Source organism: Protomyctophum bolini, assembly GCF_963924005.1.
Source record: "Protomyctophum bolini genome assembly, chromosome: 17".
In the NCBI taxonomy this organism is placed as follows: Eukaryota; Metazoa; Chordata; class Actinopteri; order Myctophiformes; family Myctophidae; genus Protomyctophum; species Protomyctophum bolini.
The window spans coordinates 36,783,085-36,804,663 of NC_137878.1; the positions used below are offsets into that span (position 1 = coordinate 36,783,085).

At 43.7% G+C, this 21,579-nt stretch overlaps 2 protein-coding genes across 3 annotated transcripts in view; one reads left to right on the top strand and one right to left on the bottom strand.

The window, feature by feature from the left end:
• ctnnal1 (catenin (cadherin-associated protein), alpha-like 1) overlaps nucleotides 1-7,152 on the top strand; it is a 149,828-nt gene extending 142,676 nt beyond the window's left edge. For both annotated transcript variants that reach the window (XM_080788309.1, XM_080788310.1), the window contains exons 16-19: nucleotides 90-146; nucleotides 1,911-2,036; nucleotides 4,016-4,099; nucleotides 4,990-7,152. In XM_080788309.1, coding sequence (XP_080644435.1) covers nucleotides 90-146; nucleotides 1,911-2,036; nucleotides 4,016-4,099; nucleotides 4,990-5,223 — 501 coding nt within the window. In that variant the 3' untranslated portion in view covers nucleotides 5,224-7,152. The remainder of the gene's footprint in view (nucleotides 1-89; nucleotides 147-1,910; nucleotides 2,037-4,015; nucleotides 4,100-4,989) is intronic.
• A 2,755-nt stretch (nucleotides 7,153-9,907) lies between these two features.
• abitram (actin binding transcription modulator) lies at nucleotides 9,908-13,361 on the bottom strand. Its single transcript, XM_080787428.1, has 6 exons — nucleotides 13,190-13,361; nucleotides 12,298-12,349; nucleotides 12,033-12,162; nucleotides 11,805-11,881; nucleotides 11,566-11,635; nucleotides 9,908-10,751 (listed from the first exon to the last, which is right to left on the bottom strand). Exons 1-6 carry the CDS (start codon nucleotides 13,272-13,274, stop codon nucleotides 10,485-10,487), a joined length of 681 nt encoding a protein of 226 aa, XP_080643554.1. The 5' UTR covers nucleotides 13,275-13,361; the 3' UTR covers nucleotides 9,908-10,484.
• Between the last annotated feature and the right edge of the window lie 8,218 nt (nucleotides 13,362-21,579).

Sequence of the window (21,579 nt, forward strand, 5' to 3'; positions counted from 1 at the left end):
TGATGAATCATTTCATTGGCTTGATTGATTGTTGTCGTGTTTAGTGACACCAGCGCCTCCTGCTGGGGGTTTCTCTTCTCTGCCTGCAGGTTCTCTCAGAGGAAGGACTACAGCTGTGTTCATCTCTACAGACCTTCTCCACTCAGGTATACACACACACACACACACACACACACACACACAGTCCACACACGCATGCATGCACGACTTTGACTCTGATTTTACGTAGCGTTATGAATTGCAGCCTGTGGATACCTTCATGGATTTGACTCTGCTGACTCGGTCATCAAACAAAATACAAAATAAGTTTATTTTAATCCTCTCTCTGCTTCTTTCTTTTTCTTTTTCTTTGTCTCTGTTTGTGTTATTTTGACCAAGAGAGTGCATCAGTAAATCCACTGCAGTCTCTCAGCCAGGCCAGGATAATCCTGCTCAGAGCAGCTCTTTCTTTCTTTCTTTCTTTCTTTTCTAAATCTTTTTATTCAAGTTTTTGAGACAAAACCAGGGGCAAGTATTAAACAGATATCAAAATATGAAAATAAAAAATTAAACTCAATCCCCTATCCCACCCACCCCCCACCCACAATCCCAAGGATAGTCGGAAAGACACTTTCTTTCTTTCTTTCTTTCTTTTTTACCCATGTCAGTTGATTCCTCCCCACACACATTTGTGTGTTGCCACTGCTATTCTCCTGGTTCTCACCTGCCAGTGAGGAGCACCCACCGGGAGGACACATAGCCATAGTCCTACTCCTCCTGGTTCTCACCTGCCAGTGAGGAGCCCCCACCGGGAGGACACAGAACCTTCCTCCTGGCTCACCTGCCAGTGAGGAGCCCCCACCGGGAGGACACAGAACCTTCCTCCTGGCTCATCTGCCAGTGAGGAGCCCCCACCGGGAGGACACAGAACCTTCCTCCTGGCTCACCTGCCAGTGAGGAGCCCCCACCGGGAGGACAAAGAGCCGTAGTCGTGTGTGTAGTGACTGAAACGGCCCCCATCCCCGCCCGGCTTCTCTCCCCCAGAACACGGCGTACCGGAATCTACTGCCGGATAACAAAAGAATAATAAACAAACAAATAAATAAATAACACTATCCACTCAGAAGTTATGATTTGCAGCTTTATCACCAACTAAACTAGTTTAAGAGCTGCTGCATATTCATTGATTGGACGCGGCTGGGCAGCAGTCTGAGGAGTGTTTGATGCTGCCTGAGTGGCTCCCTCATCAAAACACAAATCCATTCGGCTTTATTTTAATCCTCTCCTCTGCCTTATTTTTTCTTCCTGTTGGCATCTGTGTTTGTTTGTGTTATTTTGACCAAGAGAACAGCAGTAAATCCTGCGGTAAATCCACTGCAGTGTCTCAGGCAGCCAGGTCAGGATAATCCTGTTCCTTCTGTCGTCTTGTCCTTTTTTTTTACTTTTAGTGACTGAGAGCACCGTCCCTGACCGTCTCACCTCCCCCTGAACAGGTGTTCCCATAGATAGCTGTTGGATTTGAACCTCTGCGGTGGTGGGCAGCAACTTAACCCATGCATTCTGACCTGAGATCAGATTCTAAAAATGTCTTCTACATCCTGACAGTTTTCTGAAAAAGCTATGTTTCTATGTCAGTGGTTCTTCGATTTTTCAAAAAATAGCAGACCTACAAGCTCTTAGCGCGCCACCGAGTGGCGCGCTAAGAGCTTGTAGGTCTGCTATTTTTTTAAACAGCTTGTAGGTCTGCTATTTTTCAATAGCTAAAGCATAACATAATGCTAATACCAAAAGGGGTTCCCCGCCCAACATGGCTTAATCACCCCGAGTGTACGAGACGCTTGTGCTTCTATGGTCTAATAGCACTGTGGTGTTGTGTCCTGTGTTTTGTGTTGCGTTGCGTTGTGTTGTGCGTGTTGTGTGTTGTGTGGCAGCTGGTTGACGAGGAGGAGGAGAAGGCCCAGGTGCTGGCAGAGATGGACAAGCTGGCAGCGCTGTGCCAACAGCTGCAGGGCGGCACCAAGACACCTGTACAGGGCAAGTCTGCCACCTTCCAGAAGGTAAGGGCCACCGCACACACTGTGTGTGTGTGTGTGTGTGTGTGTGTGTGTGTGTGTGTGTGTGTGTGAGAGAGAGTGTGTGAATAACTCAACTCATACCATTCGTATCACAATAACAGTAGGTTTACGATACCCATTTCTATGATTTAAAACACAAATTTATTTTCCAGACAAAATATTTTTTAAATTTTTATTTGGTACACAAATCCAGTATTTTCTTTCCTCTTTTTTAACCAATTATCTACACTTTCTTCTCTTTTTTTACGTGCCCTCTGCTGTTTGCATCACGATTCAAGTTGAGATGAAGTTGCGATTTAAATTGTCACCAGTTTGATTTACGATATATCGTTATATGTCTATTACTGTATGTTGTTGGATTTTACTGCTGCTGTAAAACATATTGCTCCCTTGGTGATAATAAGTCTTCACCTTACCTTGTACTTTTCCCCTGGGGATGTGAGTCCGCGTTCACAGCATCAACGATTCTGTCCACAATTCCATGCTGTATTGATGTTGGTGCCGATATAGATAACGGGCATACGTTGATCAAAATAACAATTCTTCTACATTCTCTAATTGTGGAGACTTAAGTTATGTGTAAATTAAGTTATGTAGATGTTTAACAATAATGTTACTCTTGAGAGCATAAAATGAAACAGAATGGACCTGTACGGTTCCATTTGGTTTCATTTTACACTCTCAAGAGTTAAAGATCTATAAGGGTCCATTTGGTTACCGACTCTCCTTCATTTAGTTGGGGACCACCTGGAACCCCCTCAAGGACCACTGGTGGTCCCCGGACCACTGGTTGAAAACCACTGAACTATCTGGTCACACTGTAGCTGGTCTTCCTCCTCTAAACATAACGACAGTTAGAGTAATCGGCAAGTCAGTCTTATTCTTAATCCCACTGAGCCAGAGTGCTGAGCGTCTGTCATCAGGGCAGAATGAATGGTGATCTGCCGTGGCCGAGGTCACCTTGTCATAATGGAGCAGGGTTGATTCTAAAGGAGCCAAGCTATTAGAGCGTCGCAGTCCCGTCCCCTCCAGAGACCCGGAAAAATAAATCCCCCGTTCATTTCCCTCAGACTTTTCAGAAAGTATTTATTTAAAGACGGTTACGCCGCAGACAAAGCCAACTCGGATCGTGACAAATCATGACAATGAACACAATGTTTTGGGCCTGAACAAATGTTATTTTTCTTCTTTGTAGTTATTTGTTTGGTCCAAAATATTGTGTTTGTTGTCATGATTTGTCACGACTCGAGTTGGCTTCGTACGACGCTTAAAAGGTTAGGGTTATAAATACGTTTTGAAATGCCTATGAGGAAAAATGCATTGGGATTCATTTCCTGGGCCTGGCGTAGTCATATTTTAGTCATCTGAAATGTTTTAGTCTAATTTTAGCCAACTAAATAATAAAATAATAAAAAGGTTTTAGTCGATTAAATCTGCAGTTTATTTTGTCGACAAAAGTGTATTGTGGTGGGCGTTGATGCTGTCACACTGACCGATTTGACACTTGCTTTACTTTACTTTGCATGCTGGAAATAGCTGATCTAGAAGTTCCCAATGCGTCATGCCGCGACGTGCTGTGAGCTTGTAGATCTGCCATTTTCAAGGCGCAACAGCTGAGCACAACCAAACATAAAATGACTTGTCTTTTAGCTCTACTGGATCTCTTCTCCACTAGTCCATCGCTAACATTTTTGTCTAGTGTTTATTTGTTAATATATTTAGTCTTAGTTTTAGTCATCATAGGTTTTTATTTAGTTTTCCTCAGGGTAGTTGCTGAACATTTTTCACCATAGCTGGTCGACAAAATCAACACTAGGAGCACAGACTGCGGAATTCTTTACCACAAGACCTCGCATCGTCTGCACACGTTACACATTATTATGAAGAACGCTCTGAAAATATTAATATCGGTGATATCGCATGTCATAGCAGTAATAATGTTTATTTCTTTCTCTCTCCAGGTGGACCTGTCCATCCAGAGCACACGGGCCATCCTGGCTGTAGTTCTGTCTCTGCTGCCCATCTGTAACAAGCTCCACAGAAAGGTAATAGTTCTGTGGTTCTGTCTCTGCTGCCCATCTGTAACAAGCTCCACAGAAAGGTAAGAGTTCTGTGGTTCCGTCTCTGCTGCCCATCTGTAACAAGCTCCACAGAAAGGTAAGAGTTCTGTGGTTCCGTCTCTGCTGCCCATCTGTAACAAGCTCCACAGAAAGGTAAGAGTTCTGTGGTTCCGTCTCTGCTGTCCATCTGTAACAAGCTCCACAGAAAGGTAAGAGTTCTGTGGTTCCGTCTCTGCTGCCCATCTGTAACAAGCTCCACAGAAAGGTAAGAGTTCTGTGGTTCCGTCTCTGCTGCCCATCTGTAACAAGCTCCACAGAAAGGTAAGAGCAGTCCCTGGTGGTGACAGAGCTGGAGCTCTTGAGGGGCGCCAGCCACAGGCAAGTCAAGTCTATGTTTGTTTTAGGTTAAATTAAGTAAGACGTCATCTCGCTGATAAAAATTACATCTCGTAATAAACGTATTTAATTTTTCACGGACATGAGAACCTCAACATGCCCCCAGAAATCTGGGCGCCCCTCACTTCACACGAGTGCGTATTGTTTTTGTAGACAGAATGACTTGTTTTATTCATTGGCACTTTATCTTATTATGCAGTATCATTCGTAACATAGCGAGCCAACTATGTTATTTCCACTCCTTATTCCGCAATCCCCTGTGAATTTCCCCGTTGAAATTAATGGGATTTTTTTCCTTTTTTTTTACAATGAATTCCGCCTCACTAGTTTGGGTCCCGTATTTGGAAACTACTGTTAAGCCCCTTCTCTTCTTTTCTCTTCTCTTCTCTTCTCTTCTCTTCTCTTCTCTTCTCTTCTCTTCTCTTCTCTTCTCTTCTCTTCTCTTCTCTTCTCTTCTCTTCTCTTCATCCGTTCTCCAGTACAAGTCAGAGAGGAGCAGCTCAGAGAGGAGCAGCCTGGGCTCGCCGCATGAGGGCTGGAGAGAAGAAGAGACCTCCACGCCCGTCAAAGAGGACGCTAACTCCGCCGCCGCTGCGCTCACCGCTAACTCCACCGCCACGGCCGCGCTCAACGGCAAGAACAGCAACGGCTTCAACGGGGTGAAGTCCCTGGAGCAGCACATAGGGGGCCTCAACCTCCTGGAGAGCAACTAGATCCCATGGAGAGAGAGAGTCAAACCTTCCTTTCTTCTAAAGCCCAAACCACACCAAAGGGTCGGGACGGGACGGTTTCAGCATTCGTTACCAGCGGTGTGACATGTCCTGTTGCACGTCGACCTCAAGTGATTCAACCGGTTCAATTCAGTGGCCCAAACCGCACCAATGAGGTCGCCATGCGACTCCTCGCAAAAACGTTTGGTTTTGTGCGAAGTTGCATGGCGACCTCATCAGTGTGGTTTGAGCTTTAGCCAACCTCACCGTACTGACTGAGGGCCACCGTACTGACTGAGGGCCATTGCTGTACATTCTCATGCACTGGACCATGGAGTGGGACACAGAGAGAGAGAGATAGAGGACCATGGAGTGGGACAGAGAGAGAGAGAGAGAGAGAGAGAGAGAGAGAGAGAGAGAGAGAGATAGATAGAAGACCATGGAGTGGGACAGAGAGAGAGAGAGAGAGAGATAGAGGACCATGGAGTGGGACAGAGAGAGAGAGAGAGATAGAGGAGCATGGAGTGGGACAGAGAGAGAGAGGAGGAATGGCCTTGGATCGGATTTTTAATACTGCTGTCCCCCAAATGAAAAGGAAGAAGACTTACGGGCGGCCAAAGCTGATCGTAAGTGTCTACTCCCGAGGGCTTTGATGATTGCTTGATTGAATATTTTATTAACGGTTTGCAAAAAGTATACAGAGGTACAGTTATACAATGACGCAAAAAGGATAACACAACGAGCCCTGAGGGCTTGTTTCCATTGTGGGCCGATCATGTGTTCAATTCAATCTAAAAACCCTCTTAAGCTTCCCTTCTGCCTGAAGCACCACCCCCTCCCCCTCCACAAGAGGGCGACAACAGCCCACATATGAATTGGAGTGAGCCTCCTTTATCAAAAAAGCCAATACAAAGTGTTTGTTTCATGTACCTCGCTGAGTTAAAGCATGAGAGGAAACCGTAACGTAAACCCATCATCAGAAGTCAGCGACCATAGATATTACAGAACCGATGCCTCATTGGCCGCTGCAGGTCATTCGGTGCCATGTGTCTCCAGCGTAAGGACGAAGTCAAGCGGAAGTGCAGAAGGCACGCTAGCTGCGTCGCTGCCACTCAAATGACTACTGGCCAATCACAGTCCTTTCCCCCGGACTTATCAATTCAACTCAAATGAGCTTTATTGGCATGAGAAAACAAACCGTTTACATTACCTATCCGGCCATACTATTGGCCTACCGAACGTCCCCTTCCGATTCCTTGAGAGACACACGCCCCCAGAGCTGACCTCCCCTCGAGAGACACACGCCCCCAGAGCCGACCTCCCCTCGAGAGACACACGCCCCCAGAGCCGAAGGAGGCGTCTACCTTTTCATGTCTATGTCAGTGACGATGACGCTGCAGCCATGCGTTTTCACCACGTGCCTCTGTAACGCCCGGGATTCGTGGAAGTCCATAATCTTAACCACTAGACCAAAGGGATATCCCTGTGGACCGGGGGGGAGATATTAGACTTTCGAGGCCATCGGGCTGAGGCTCCGAGTCACTCTGCTACACCTCTCTCTCTCTCTCTCTCTATCAGAGAGGAAGCGGCCCGTTCATCATTCGCTTTGCGGCGTGCTTTAATTAAAACGTGTTGCACAAACCTCCGCCAAAACCGTACAAAACAAAGACTACGAGCAGAAGAGAACCATGCATGACGCTGCCCCCTACTGTCACCAAAACGTGTTGTGTGTCGTCGACTGTCCCGTTTATATATCGTCAAACTAACCGGCGGTTTGCCGCCGTCCGTCACAGCAGCTTGGTCATTTCCATCACAGCTGTAGTCGTGTGCTGTTAGCATGTCCTTGACCTTGATCACCTGCACTGTCAGTGGTGGGGAAAGTAATCGCATTTTAGTAAAAGTACAAACGTATTGGCGTCGGAATGTACTTAAAAGTACTCATCATGCAGAATGTCCCATTTCGAGTTTCCAAATGTATCCACACTTTTCCTGGGCCGTGTGTGCTCCAGTTCCTGTTGATTTCATTGGATATCATTGGTCATCTGACCAGTTTCATTGGCTTTCATTGGATCAAATCGACAGGAACTGGAGCACACACAGCCCAGGAAAAGTGTGGATACAAATCTTTTGAAAATGGCAGATCTACAAGCTCACAATGTGTCACATCACGAGCTTGTAGATCGGCTATTTTCAAACGGCCAAAATGTATGACATTTGTGTGACATCACATTCTTTTTGTAATATTACTCAAAATCTACAAAGTAGAGTAGAAGTAAAAATACTGGAAATTGGAAATACTCAAGTAAAGTTAAAAAAAAAAAAGTACAGTACTTAAGTAAATGTACTTAGTTACGTTCCACCACTGTGCTCTGTAGTCCGTCGACTGCGATATTTAACAACGTCACGTGTTTTGCGTTTGGATGAACATACCTTTTTGTGATTAGACTAGCTGGAAACACGCGTCATGCCATGTGCCAATAATAGCTAATAAATAAATAACTATTGTGTAAATGAAAAATGACAGAAAAATCCACTTTGATGCCAAATATGAATTTCCACAGACCACGCCATGGCGGTTGGCTCGCGGGCGTAGCAGTAAAAGGCGGTAGAGATTTCCCATAATATGTATCTATATTAATTATTTCAAGGCTTGGAACCGAGCCATCCAGAGGCTCCTGCTGAATCGTGACCGTAAAAACCTTTGATTCTGTGTCCATAGATATTTGAATATTTAATTATATGATATGCTGCCTGTATTTAATTACTACCCTTTTTTGCGCGTTTTTCAAATACGTGTTTTCACACAGAATCAAATAATTTATAGAAATATTTTTTTTCCGGAAATCTCTATGGGAACAAGTGAATGCGTTTTCAATATGTTCCACCACAAAATGGCCGCGACTGCTAGGCCCTGTTAGACTTAAACATAAAGCTCTTAACTCTGTTTGTCTTGTTCCGATCCCTCGAAAGTAAAAGAAACTACTAAAAAACAACAAAGATGGACTTGTTAACAAGATGCTTTTTTGGGGTGTGTGAGTGTGTCTCAAGAGAGAGTTATTTTCCTACTCTTATCTTGAGTATTATGATATCAAATCATATTCAGTGTATTACGGTGTTTGATTTTATTTCTCACAAACGGACTAATTAAGATGATTTCAGACAGACCTGAAGCCCGTGTCGGTCAGAATGGTCAGTTGGAGCATTGAAGTGTAACGTTGTTATGAAGACGACCATTGTGAAGCTGCCTAGTGAAGCCAATATGTATTGATCGATATCTATTTAATAATAGAGCACCGAAGTCTGACGTAAATATCGCTAGAGGGAGCTAAGTCAGTCCACGGGTTCATGTACTTTTTATTTGCATTGTAATCCCCATATAGGAGGATTTTAGATCGCCTCATAAGAACTGTGATTGAAAAATAAGCAAATCATCCTGGCCGTTTCAAGAATCAACTGACTGAGAAAACGCTATAGGTGTCTCTGTATCGTTTAAGACAGTCAGTCATATTTGATAGTCTGTTTCTAGTGAAAAATGTACTAGTTCGGCAGCAGTAACATTAAATTATTCATATCCATATGAGTGAAACGGCCAGGATGATTTGTTTATTTTTTACAACAGCTCTTATATGAGACCATCTAAAATCCCCCTATGGGGATTGTAATCCAAATAAATAAATACATGAACCTGTGGATTTAGCGCCATCTAGCGGTGTTGACGTCATACTTCGGTGCTCTATAATAATGGTACTTGAAGCATTACAGTACATATCGTCTCTGCCGGGTGGAAACCTCCATCCAGTTGTGGAAAAAGTACTTGCATGTTGTACTCGAGCAAAAGTATCAATACTGCCAAATAGAAATACTCTGTTACAAGGAAAAGTCCCCAATTCAAAATGTACTTGAGTGAAAGTACAAAAGCATTGGAATCAAAAGTAGTCCCTATGCAGAATGGGAATGTCTTCTTTCAAGTTTTCACATTTTTCAAAAAGAAAAATCACAAAATGGAGACAAAGTCTCCTGTGTCTCCATAGGGAACCACTGCTGGTCATCAATTTAGCCATGAATTATTCATAGACTTGTATCCAAGTCTACATGGGGTGAGTAATCGATAGAGGGGAAAAAAAAGCAATTCCTTTGGGGAGAACTACACCCTAAAGCCCAAACCACATCAATGGGTAGAGACGCAAACACAATTATTTTAGTGTTCGTCCCAGCGGTGTGATATACATGTCCTGTTACAAGTGTCTCAAGTGATTCCATTGGTTCAATTCAATGGTTGCTTGGAACTACAATGAGTCTACTCGCAACAGTTTGGTTGCAAGGAGTTGCATGGCGACCCATTGGTGTGTTTTGGGCTTAAATGTACGGAGGAAAAAACTGAATATGGAGAAGTTTCTGCCCAACAGGGATGATATGTATATATATATACATTATACTGTATATACCGGGGACCGACTTCGGTACAGGGCCAGGGTGTGATGACTGAAATGAATCAGTAAGCCTACATTAAGCTTTAGAGATGTACTGTATGAGCGAGCAGCTAAGGATGCTGGGTATTGTAGTCAAGCTAAAGATGACGAAGAAGAAATAATAGATCTAGTTTTGGACTATATCCTTTTGACAGTTGAATGGTTGATATATAAAGTGGCACAAATCAAAAAATAAAAACAATATTTTTCTTAATGATAATGGTCATGTGTTTATGTTTTCAGGAAAATAATATGGTACTTTTTGGTAGCAACGCCATTAACACACTTATTGTATCGTCTGTATTTTAGCTAATTCACTTAAAGGATAGAAAAAAACTAACCGAATGGGTTAGTGACCCCCCAAAACTGACATCTTTAACCAATGGAACAAAAATACAAAACCATTTTATAACTCATTCTAAATCAAAACATCCGTGATGCTCCGCCTGATTTTGGTTGCGCAACGAAAAGAGACAACCTACAAGTTCACAGCGACATCGCAGTGCGTTGCGAGCTTGTAGATTGGTGATTTTCGGTGCGCATCCGATCCTAAATCAGGCTTTAAGAGGCACAGTGCATCGCTTCTCCAACAAAGCGAGAGATCTACAACATCGTCGAGAAACCCTCTTATATCCACATTCAAAAATGTGCGTTCTTCCGTAAATTAACGATTAACTTGATCACACTACGGCATCAAAAGTACCAGATCCGTGAGCTCCTCTCCAGCCTGTAGGTCTGCTACTTTTGCCGTTTTTTATATTTGAATCATTTTGGACATTGTGAGGTTTCCAGCCGTCAGCAGGGTTCTGTCGCGGTGCCATTTGGAGACTGTTTGGAGAGCGGCTTCTCCTCCAACTCCTCCTTAAGTTCCGTCAGGGAGCCGTTGGGAGAGCGCTTGGAGACCACCTTCTCGAACTCCTCCTTGGGTTCTGTCAGGGAGCCGTTGGCAGAGCGCTTGGCCACCACCTTCTCGAACTCCTCTCTGCTCAGCATGTTCTTCGTGATGGTCTTGCTCTCCTCCAGCTTGGGCAGGATGACGGCTATGTAGCCCTCGGTGGACGGCTGTGCGGTGGTCACATGGAAAAGAGAACAGCAGTTCCACCATTTAATAATATTAGGCGTGTATCTGTGTGGTCCTTGATGCTGAGTGTCAAGCAGGGAGGCACCGGGTCCCATTTTTACAGTCTTTGGTTAGTTTGGTATGACCCGGTGGGGGATCGAACACCAACCTCCCAGTTTCAGGGCGGACACTCTAACCACAACACAACCACGGACACTCTTGTGTACAGACTGTCTAGCATGTAACGCTAATATCGTTAATCGATAATATCGTTAATCGAATTAAATCGTGATTAAATAACAATTTGAGTTGTGATGTAAACAGCAGATGGCGCCTAAACTTAAAAGAGAAAGAAAATATTGGATTTGTGCAAGAGAAATAATAATAAAAACTATTTTTCTGGAATTTTAATTAAAAGAAAATTCGGCAATGAGTTCAATTTAAATATAATGATGTAATATACAGTATTGGAAGGGTTAGTGACCCTGCACATAATTGGAGATCGGATTGTATTTGTTTTTACGTCTGGAATCTACCCCGTCCAGGACAGGCTTCAGACACGCCTCCTCAGGAGACTCAGATCTGAACCCCTTTGATTTGGAGTTGGGAACCCGTTGCGACCGCATGCTCTTGCTGACGTCGAACCCACAACCTTCCACATGAAAGGTAGATGCTCTAACCACTACACTACCGGCCCCCATCATCGGAGATCGGTCTTAACTTCAATACTGTGCATCTCTAACAGGGATCGATTACTAAAGTATTATTTTATGACCGATATGAATGATGATCATGTTATTGTGGTGCATTGTTCACCTTTTCCAGCAGCAAAGCAGGTCTCTCCAGAATGCACTCATTGACCTCGAGAAGACGACCCCGGATGCAGCTGTAGGGGAACGACCCATAGAGATGGTTTAAGGGTAATAAAACAGAACATTTGTAACCCATAGGTGGTTAAATATAAGAAAAGGTTATAAATATATGCCAGACACAAGTGAATAAGAAGGAGAATACCATGAAATTCCGTTTGGATGCATTACAAAATAATATTTCACCTGAGGATTGTGTACTCTGTGTCATCTGTGCATGTTATCCTACAGAGAGGAGCGAAGTCTGTCAAGAACTGTCCCCCCTGTAGAGAATAGAGAGAACATTATGTCCAATATACGGTACATACGAATCACAGGCATTCTAGTAAAATGGACATTGTGTGGTGCAATGGATCACAATAAAAATAGATACTAAAACAGATACTAGGATTGAGTTAATGTGGTTAAGTTTACCCGTTTGGACTTGCCAGACACTTTGTTGTTGAGGCGGCTGCAGCCGTCACTGATCTGATAGTTGATTTTGCTGATGGTGCGTCCGTTCTGGAGGAGAGGATGGGTCTCCGCTAGAGTCACCACACAGAGCCTACAGGCAGGGAAGGAACACAACGCTAGACCTGTGAAGTGTGTGTGTGTGTGTGTGTAACATGTTTTGTATTGTGTAATAAAATAGTTAAAGTTGACACTCATCGTGATGACCGAGCCTTGAGGTAACTCTTACCTGTTGGAATGCTGCAAAACACAGTGGTCTTCACAAGGGTTCCCCTTCATGTCTAAACACAACAGAGGAACACAAAACTATATAACTATTCCCGTTTTTTTTAATATAGAAGTGTATATTTGTACGTCTCTAAATGTTCTGATGAATTGAAATTGGTGGACCCTGTTGTAAACAAGTGCCATATGCTTTATCAGTGTGTCGTCCACAGTAAGTCTTTGTATTGAGTTGTGCTTTAATTTCATGTGAAATGTACCCATTCTGCAAACTTTTAATAAATACTTCAATCAATCAAACCCTTGTCTAAACAACAGAGGAACACACAACTATACAGCTTGCTCAACTGCTGCCTTACATGAAACATAAATACAAAATAAAGTGTGTGTGTGTGTGTGTGTGTGTGTGTGTGTGTGTGTGTGTGTGTGTGTGTGTGTGTGTGTGTGTGTGTGTGTGTGTGTGTGTGTGTGTGTGTGTGGATTAAATATAGGATAACATAGCATATCTACAAGCTCATAGCTCACTATTATTTTTTCGAAAAGCCAAGAGTTTAAAATGGGTTTAAAGTGGTTCAACTAATTTTGTGAGTGAGCTCCATTAAGAACCCCCCTCCCCTCTCTCTCTCTCTGAAGGACCACTAGCTGCCTTTCAGACTTTGAGAGTAATAACTTGACTTGTGTATCTGTCCAGACTCCAGCTCAGTCATCAGTTAGCTTCGGAAACCCAGACTTTTTTATTTCCAGAATGAAAGAATAATCAGTTATCAGTTAACTCTATATTGACCATCAGCAGCATGTGATCGATCTCTCTCTCTCTCTACCAATATGCTAGGCTAACAGTTAGCATGAGCATTCATCTCCAGACAGCAGTCACAGGACAGATGGATGCATGTATTTACCTGCTCTGTACCAACGTGTGAAATAGCGGTCTATAACTGAAGGCGGAGCTCTGTCCTCTGGGTCTCTCTGCTCCGTGTCCTCCATCTAATAATATGATATGGATCTACTGTAATTTAACATAAATAAACATACACAGCAACCGCCAGGCAGACACTAGACAGCAGTGCTTTAGTTTTTAGCAGACGGACAGTAAATGGAGACGTACACACGCGCGATGTGCTGTCCGTCTTTCAAATGGATCCGGAAAAAACGTGGGAGAGAATAATTCAAACATTCCGGCCAGGGAATTAAGCTGCAGGTGAGCGTGAAGTGTTTTTCACAACAGTAGTTTTAGTCATTTTTAGCACCATTTGCAGCAACTATAACGGGGCGGCCGCCAATATTCATGGTAGGCTACTGTAGGCAATGTGTTGCTTTTGTTATTGTCGAAGGTTTTAGGTCTCCAAACAAAGAAGGGTGATGATGGGGGGTTTTAGGCCTATACTTGTCACTCGCACTGCACATGCTTGCTTCACAATGCTACAGTACGTGTCTTTAATGTTTAAAACAAAACAGAAAAGTTTGGTTTTTAAGGTTCAATTGGTTCAAGGTTGTGCTTTATTCTTACATCTTGTGTACATGAGGTACATATAGGCCTATGAGTAAAACGTATTTAGTACACAATTGTGTGTGTGTGTGTGTGTGTGTGTGTGTGTGTGTGTGTGTGTGTGGGGGGGGGGGGGGGTCTGCACTCTGCAGTACCAGATAGTATACATATAATTTTGGGGGGTCCTTCATGTGAACATTTTTGAGAACCACTGGTTTATATGGTTCTCATAGTCTTGTTTTTTAACATGTATAACAACTTTAACAAGTTATACATTTGAAAATTTGAAAAGTGCTAAATACATTTGAGATATTTAGATTGTTATTAACAGTTCTCTCTTTCTTGGGTGTACTGTATATGCAGGAGCACAGGAAGGCTGACACTTCATTCTGCACCAGCGTTGGTTCGTCTTCACTTCATTCTGCACCAGCGTTGGTTCGTGGACACTTCTCTTCAGCGCTCCATTCATCTGCACGAGCTCCAGGGTGATGGATGAGGACAGGTGTCATCTGGGAGGACAGGTACGTTTGATCAAAAAAGTTCCTTGTCTCAAAGCCACTTGACTTTGGCTTAGGGGTGGAAAAAATATGGAAAAAATATAATATAATATTTTTTTCAAGCAGTATCACGATACACAATATTATCACAATGTTTCATGCCGTTTTTATGGTTAATTCTCTAGTTACTTAACAGTACAACCACCTACAATGTAAAAAATCACACCCGTGTGAAATGAGCGGTGCATCTCCGTGTGGGGGTTCCCGTGGGGGGGGGGGGGGGGGGGTCGGGGGGAGGTCCAGACCCACATGAACGCACCCAGGGTGCCGGCCTGGTTCCGGCAAGCCACCCTGCGTCCGAAACGGTGTGGCCCTCTACTGTACCCTCTACTGTACTGGCACACCCGAAAGAATCATATATAGTTTGTGTGTGTTTGTGGTGGTGGTGAAAAACAACCATGCTGTTTTCGTGCTCATACCCAGCCACCCACCCACACACATAGCTCCGTAAGGGAGTGTTTGCACCACTCAAAAAAGAAAAACTAATCTAAATGAAAAAGGACCAAAATATATTATTTTTGGCGAATGAAACCGACAAACCGTCCTTCTACAGACGTATAAATGAAGGTATATAACTGCAAATCATAGACTGTGCATTCACTGTGTCACGATATATATATACGTTATCTCTGAAAAGGTAAGATTGTTTCACAAAAACAACGCAAATAGTCAACGTGGCATCGTGACATGATGTGAGCTTGTATCTGCTACTTTCACTATTTTAAGAAGAAACAGAGCTCAATTTAAAATGTTTTTCCCCCAAATTATTTTTATTTCTTATTTAATTTTATTTATTATTATTATTATTAGAGTTCATAGTCCACGCTATGAACTTGTAGGTCTGCTATTTTTGAAAAATCGTGAAAATGTGCCTCAAATCTTTGAATATTCCTTCAGAGTTTCAGTTTTTAACTCAAATCTTTGCTTCTGGAGAGGTCCCCTGGAACAACATATTTTCAGATGGGGGTTGCATGGGGTCCTTGACATGAAATATTGAGAACCACTGATATTAGAAACATGAGGTTTTTCAGAAAAAAATACATTTTAAAAAGACATTTTAAACAATTCAACATCAGGCCTAAAGTGCATGGTTGCACTTTGACTGTACTGGTAATTGTCTTTATTCCTTGAAGCACTTTGAGTTGTCCTGGTGTATGAAATGTGTCGTATAAAGAGAATGGCCTTGCTTTGCCTGTTAGGCTACATACTATATGGAGTAGAAGTCCTTCTGCAGAGATTTCTCTCTGCCTAACTTGACACAACACACCAGTGCTAACAGTGGATGTGCATAACCCTACTTTAAGGGCACACTGAGAACTAATAGAGGGTATGTGCGTGACATCATCGCACCTGGAAATTATGCGAGAATGCCCACTGAGTGGCAAAAAACTACTTTCTGGCCTTGACAGCCCATTCATCCAAACAGAAAAGTCCTGTCTTAAACAATGTTAAACTCACCAACATTGCAGCTGTACGAAAAGCTTGAATTATCCTCTTTCTATCTGCAAAGTTTTTGTTTCATAAAAATCCACCATAGAAACGTTATGAGCTACTTTCTGTCAAGAAAGGCCTTTAGTGTGCAATTGCTCGCATAATGCCTAACTATTTTAATGTAGCCATAGCACGTCAGCCAGCTGAGTGAATAGACAGTTAAGTACAACATAACCTGATGCAAATCTAATAAGTGGATAATTCAGCTGAAACGTTAGTCATCAGCAGCTATAGTGGACAATAGCCTATAATATAAATTGTATTGATCGGCTTGTGGAATATCTTTGAAACAGAAATCTTGTATTTTCAGATTGGGGGGGGGGGGGAGGGGTGTCTGCACTCTGCAGTACCAGATACATAAGATTTTGGGGGGTCCTTGATGTGAACATTTTTGAGAACCACTGGTTTATATGGTTCTATAGTCTCTTTTTTAACATTTGAAAATTTGTGCTAAATACATTTGAGATATTTTGATTGTTATTAACAGTTCTCTCTTCTTACTGTACATGCAGGAGCACAGGAAGGCTGACGTCGTACAGTTACAGTCCATGACGTGTTGTCTTCACTGCATTCTGCACCAGCGTTGGTTCGTCTTCACTGCATTCTGCACCAGCGTTGGTTCGTGGACACTTCTCTTCAGCGCTCCATTCATCTGCACGAGCTCCAGGGTGATGGATGAGGACAGGTGTCATCTGGGAGGACAGGTACGTTTGATCAAAAAGTTCCTTGTCTCAAAGCCACTTGACTCTGGCTTAGGCCGGGGTGGGCGATGGCCTATATGGAAAAAATATAATATATTATTATTTTCAAGCAGTATCACGATACACAATATTACATTTATTTATTTATTTATGAGGTAAAAAAACCCTAAACAAAGAACAAGGAGTAAGAGACATGCATTAAAGACCAAAATACGTATTATTTTTGGCGAATGAAACCGACAAACGTTGTCGTTCTACAAAAGTATAAATGAAGGTATAGAACTGCAAATCATAGTATGTGCATTCACTGTGTCACGATATATACGTTATCCCTGAAAAGGCATATCATGGAGACATTGTATTGTCTTGAGGATATTTATCACCATATCCCCCACCCCTACTTTGGCTACTTGTGGATTTTTTTTATAGTGCAGTGACAGAAGTCCTCTTCTCACCAATCATGCTACAGAATTTCGACCAAACATCCACGTGTTCCTGATAAGCCAGTGTCTGCTGCAACCGCCGTTTATTTTCCTTGGCGATTAATCCCTATACCGATAACCTTTTCGATCAATCGAATAATCGAGAAGCCTGTTGTTTTATAATCATTTGTTTTTATAATAAGGGTTTTGTTATAATCGACTAAATCGATTTAATCTGATTAAACCACTTGTGTTTTCGTGTGACATGTTTTCGTATGACTTATTCACAAAAACAAACGCAAATAGTCAATGTGGCATCGTGCCATGATATGAGCTTGTATCTACTACTTTCACTAATTAAAAATCAATTATTATTATTATTATTATCACTAATTTCATAATCGATTACATTGATTAGTTGCATTCACTGTTGCATGCCATCCACACAGACCACTAGATGTCACCCTGTCACAGACCACTAGATGTCACCCTGTCACAACAAGCAGCTCCCCAGAGTTTATGCTTGAGCTCAGTCAGTGGCAGACAGTGCTGCACATTCTGCACAAACATGTCACTCCAGAAGACTCACTCTAGGAGCTGATGCCAACATTCATGCCCATGCCAGTTATGCCAGGCTGTTCTAGTGCCAGCAGCTTCAGCAAACTTACACTGGGACCTCCGCACTGTAGAGTAGACCAGGGGTTCTCAACGTTTTTGGCTGGGGGACCCCCGGGAATTCATGCTTTGGTTTGGCCATGTCTCGAAAATAACTTCACACTTCACATTTAACCACGTCTTGAACCCCAGCATCCCTATAATCCGATCTGCCATTTCACCATAAATGCTAAATGGCAGATCTACAAGCTCACAACGTGTGACACGTTGTGAGCTTGTAGACCGGCCATTTTGGGGCATTGAGGTTTAGTGGTCTGTCTTAATAAGTATAGAGGGTCTAAGTGGTTAAACTGAAGTGATGTTATGAAAGTATTCTGAGGCATCCCTGGACTTGCATCACGGCACCCTAGCCTCGGGTGCCACGGCGGCACCCACTTTGAGAAGCACAGCTGTAGATACTAAATGTGTCCCTTTTACGAGATTTATTTGTCAAACCAAACCCAGTAAACCGATGTGTCATGGCGTCTCTGTCGTGTCGAATACCTCATATGGCCAAAACTGATGCTTTTCAGGATAAAAAAAAAAAAAGTAGCAGATCTACAAGCTCCTTTTGATGGTTTGGTGTGAGTGTGATCAAGTAGGGCCGCTAATTTACGAAAATAAATAAAAACCCACACAACTTCAGAATGTGGAGATAAGAGGTTTCTCCCCCGACAGACACTCCCAACAGCAACGATGGCAAAAATGTCACGGCGGCAGTGAGTGAGGGAATGGAACTCCTATGTGTTATATTTCCACCCCTACAATAATGTGTTTTATTTTGCAGTGCCACACGATGCTAATGAATCTTGCAGATGGCAAAACACGGTGCTATTGCAGTCTAAACGTCTCCGTCCAGGCCCGTCATTATGTATATGTACTGTGGGTCGGGAGTCGGGAGTGCTTGTGTTTGGTCCGACGGAGCATTGGTTCCGATCGACAACCTACCTCAAACCCTCACCCTAACCCTAACCTCCCCCGGGGCAGCACACCTATACCTAACCCCAACCCTCACCCTAACCCTAACCTCCCCCGGGGCAGCAGACCTAAACCTAACCCCAACCCTCTCCCGACCCCCAGCGCACCTCGGACCAATGCTCCTTCGGAGCAATGGTCCGTCGGATCATAGTATGCCTCCCGGGAGGAAGGACCGCCCCTTTGTTGGGCAAATCGCTCCACATTCATACTAGCCTACTACTAGTTTTAGGTGCAAAGGTGAGGTGACAACCGGAAACGAAAACATAACGTCACACTGCGGTGGTAAGCGACTCACCCAAACCCACATTTCACCGTTCCGGTCGTCACCTTGTCACCTAAAACTGGAGTCATGAATGGGACTCGAACACGCAACGCCCTGTCAGGCCAGAGCCTATATGTGGCATGCGCCAATTTAATGACTGTTAAGACCTTTTTAATACCTCTGAAATGAAACAAAAATAATACCACTATACATTAGAAATTGTCAAACCTTGGCAAAATGTATCTATGGAACCGAGTCAAACATGCTGACTATTTTGGGGAGGCTGCACACCCCCCAGATCTCTCCCTGCTGTGCTGACCGACGCTGACCGCTCACATTCCAAACATATGTGGACTTGACGTGGTACCCTGGTCGACCCTGGCTGTGTGGACAATGGGAGGGGGGGGACGTCATCGGTGGGGACGATGGAAGTGAATCAAGCAGCTTAGGTATGAGGTTGATGACCTCATGGTCGGAGAGAGAGAGTGAGATGGAGGCTGTGACTGGGCGCTGACTGACTGGATGAGTCAGTGTTGCCACGTCTGCTTATTATAAGCGAATTTGGGCTTCTTTATTCTGTAAAGTTGCTTGTATTTGTGGTATAGTTGCTTGTTGGGCTTTTCTGTCTTATGTTGTTTAAACCAGTGGTTTTCATGTCATGGACCCCCACTTGAGTATGTATTTGTCCCTAACTCTCCATCTCAAAATATGTTTGCGCCAGGGAGCCCCCCATGGAGCCCCCCAGGGAGCCCCCCATGGAGCCCCCCAGGGAGCCCCCATGGAGCCCCCCAGGGACCCCCCCCCCCCCCCAGGGAGCCCCGTACCACATTTGTGTTGTTAGCAGATCTACAACCTCACGACGTGTCGCATCGCAATGCGTTGTGAGCTTGTAGAACGGCTGACGTATATAGATTTGAAGTGCTCATGTAGGGCGTGTGTGTGTGTGTGTGTTTGTGTAATGGGCCCGGAATGCACAGTTTTGTGTGTATGAGGACGGAATGTGCTCAGCTGATTGAGCACGGAATGTGATGAATGATAATAAAAGCGCCCTCTCTTCACTTCACAGTCCCACGAGTGTGATGTTCACTATTTTGATTTTTTTTTAATGTCGATGTAGATCTAGCTAGTCGAAAGTAGGGCTTATGTATACAGTCTCTCTCCTATGTTTTCATAGACCTGGTTGCTTATTCATCCCCACAAAACCTGGCAACAGCTGGGACGAGCGGCACAATGAGTTTTCCATGTATATCAGCTCCCAGCGACACCGGCAGTAGTTGGACACTTTCACAGTGGAGACCAACACAATGTTTCCATGACTCCTTTTCTCTCTGCGGTAGGTCGCTCATATAGCCAGTGAATAATGCAGCCATGCTTGTGGAAACGCTGGACGTGAAGCCAAGCGTATATAACCCATTCTGACCTGAGATCAGATTCATACGAGGTTTCCACTGGACACACACTGGTCTGATTAACCCATTCTGACCTGAGATCAGATTTAAAAAAATGTCAGTCGTTCTTCGATTTTTCAAAAATAGCAGACATACAAGCTCATAGCGCGCCACTCGGTGGCGCGCTATGAGCTTGTAGATCTGCTATTTTTCAATAGCTAAAGCATAACATGATGCTGAACACCAAAACGGGTTCCCGGTCAGAATGGGATAAACTATATATATTCCTTGGGATATACCTGGTTTGAAATAATACACTCATGTTCAATAATAAACGAGGCCATCCTGGCTTTGATGCTTATACAGTAAGTATAGTACTGTATTGTGTAAGGAAGCCAAGCAGAGCCATGTGGCCCATATGGCAGTGGCCTATCTCCTGTTTGTGTAGCGTGGGGCAGAAAGCTGACCGGTGGGAGAATCGAACCCTGACCTCCCAATCTCAGGGCGGATACTACTTAACCATACAAATACACCTCACCCTGGGGGTCCCATTTTTTTTATCTCTGATCAGTTCTTCCCATCCTAAAACTATAATACAAACAGATTCCCAGAAGATACGGATTACAGGAAAAACCTTCCATTCTAATAAAAGGTGGATCATAAATGATCGGCTATAGGCCACAAACGAGCCTTATATGGAAAGTCCTATTTGTCACATACGTTGCTGTGTGTGAAATTTGTTCTCCACATTTGACCCGTCTCTTTGACGCGGTGAGCCGCAGCCGTGCCACGCTCGGGAATCATTTGTAGTTCATTTGTAGATCTGACCCCGCCAGTCCAACCCTTGAATTATGTTTTCCACAATAATCATCTGATGTCCTTTTCACATGAAAAGCACATGCACAGATCTTCACGTACAGGTGTATGTGCGCAACACATCTCGTCGGTGTGTCGTTCGTTTTCGACATATGGCTTTTTAGGTTTTTAGCACAAATGCATCTGTGTTTATCGGTGTACTGTATATCGTTGGTGTCTGTTTCCACCTGTCGGTCTGTGTATACATATTTCCTGACACTTGCATATCGCTCCAGTACTGTTTAAACTAAACACTCCAACCTCACACACTCTCTCTCTGCTACTGGGTTCACTGGCGTGCCGACAGACAGACAGACAGGCATCCTGAGTGTCTCCAGCTGTATACTTGGCCCCTGTCCGGGGTGACTGCATGCACGCCTGCCTAGGCTAGCCTAGCTCCACGTCAGCTGCTGCTGCAGTGCAGTAGCTCTCCTTCTGGCCCTCTGTCTTTCATATCTTTTTGGGGGCTTTTCTGCCTTTATCTGGATAGTACAG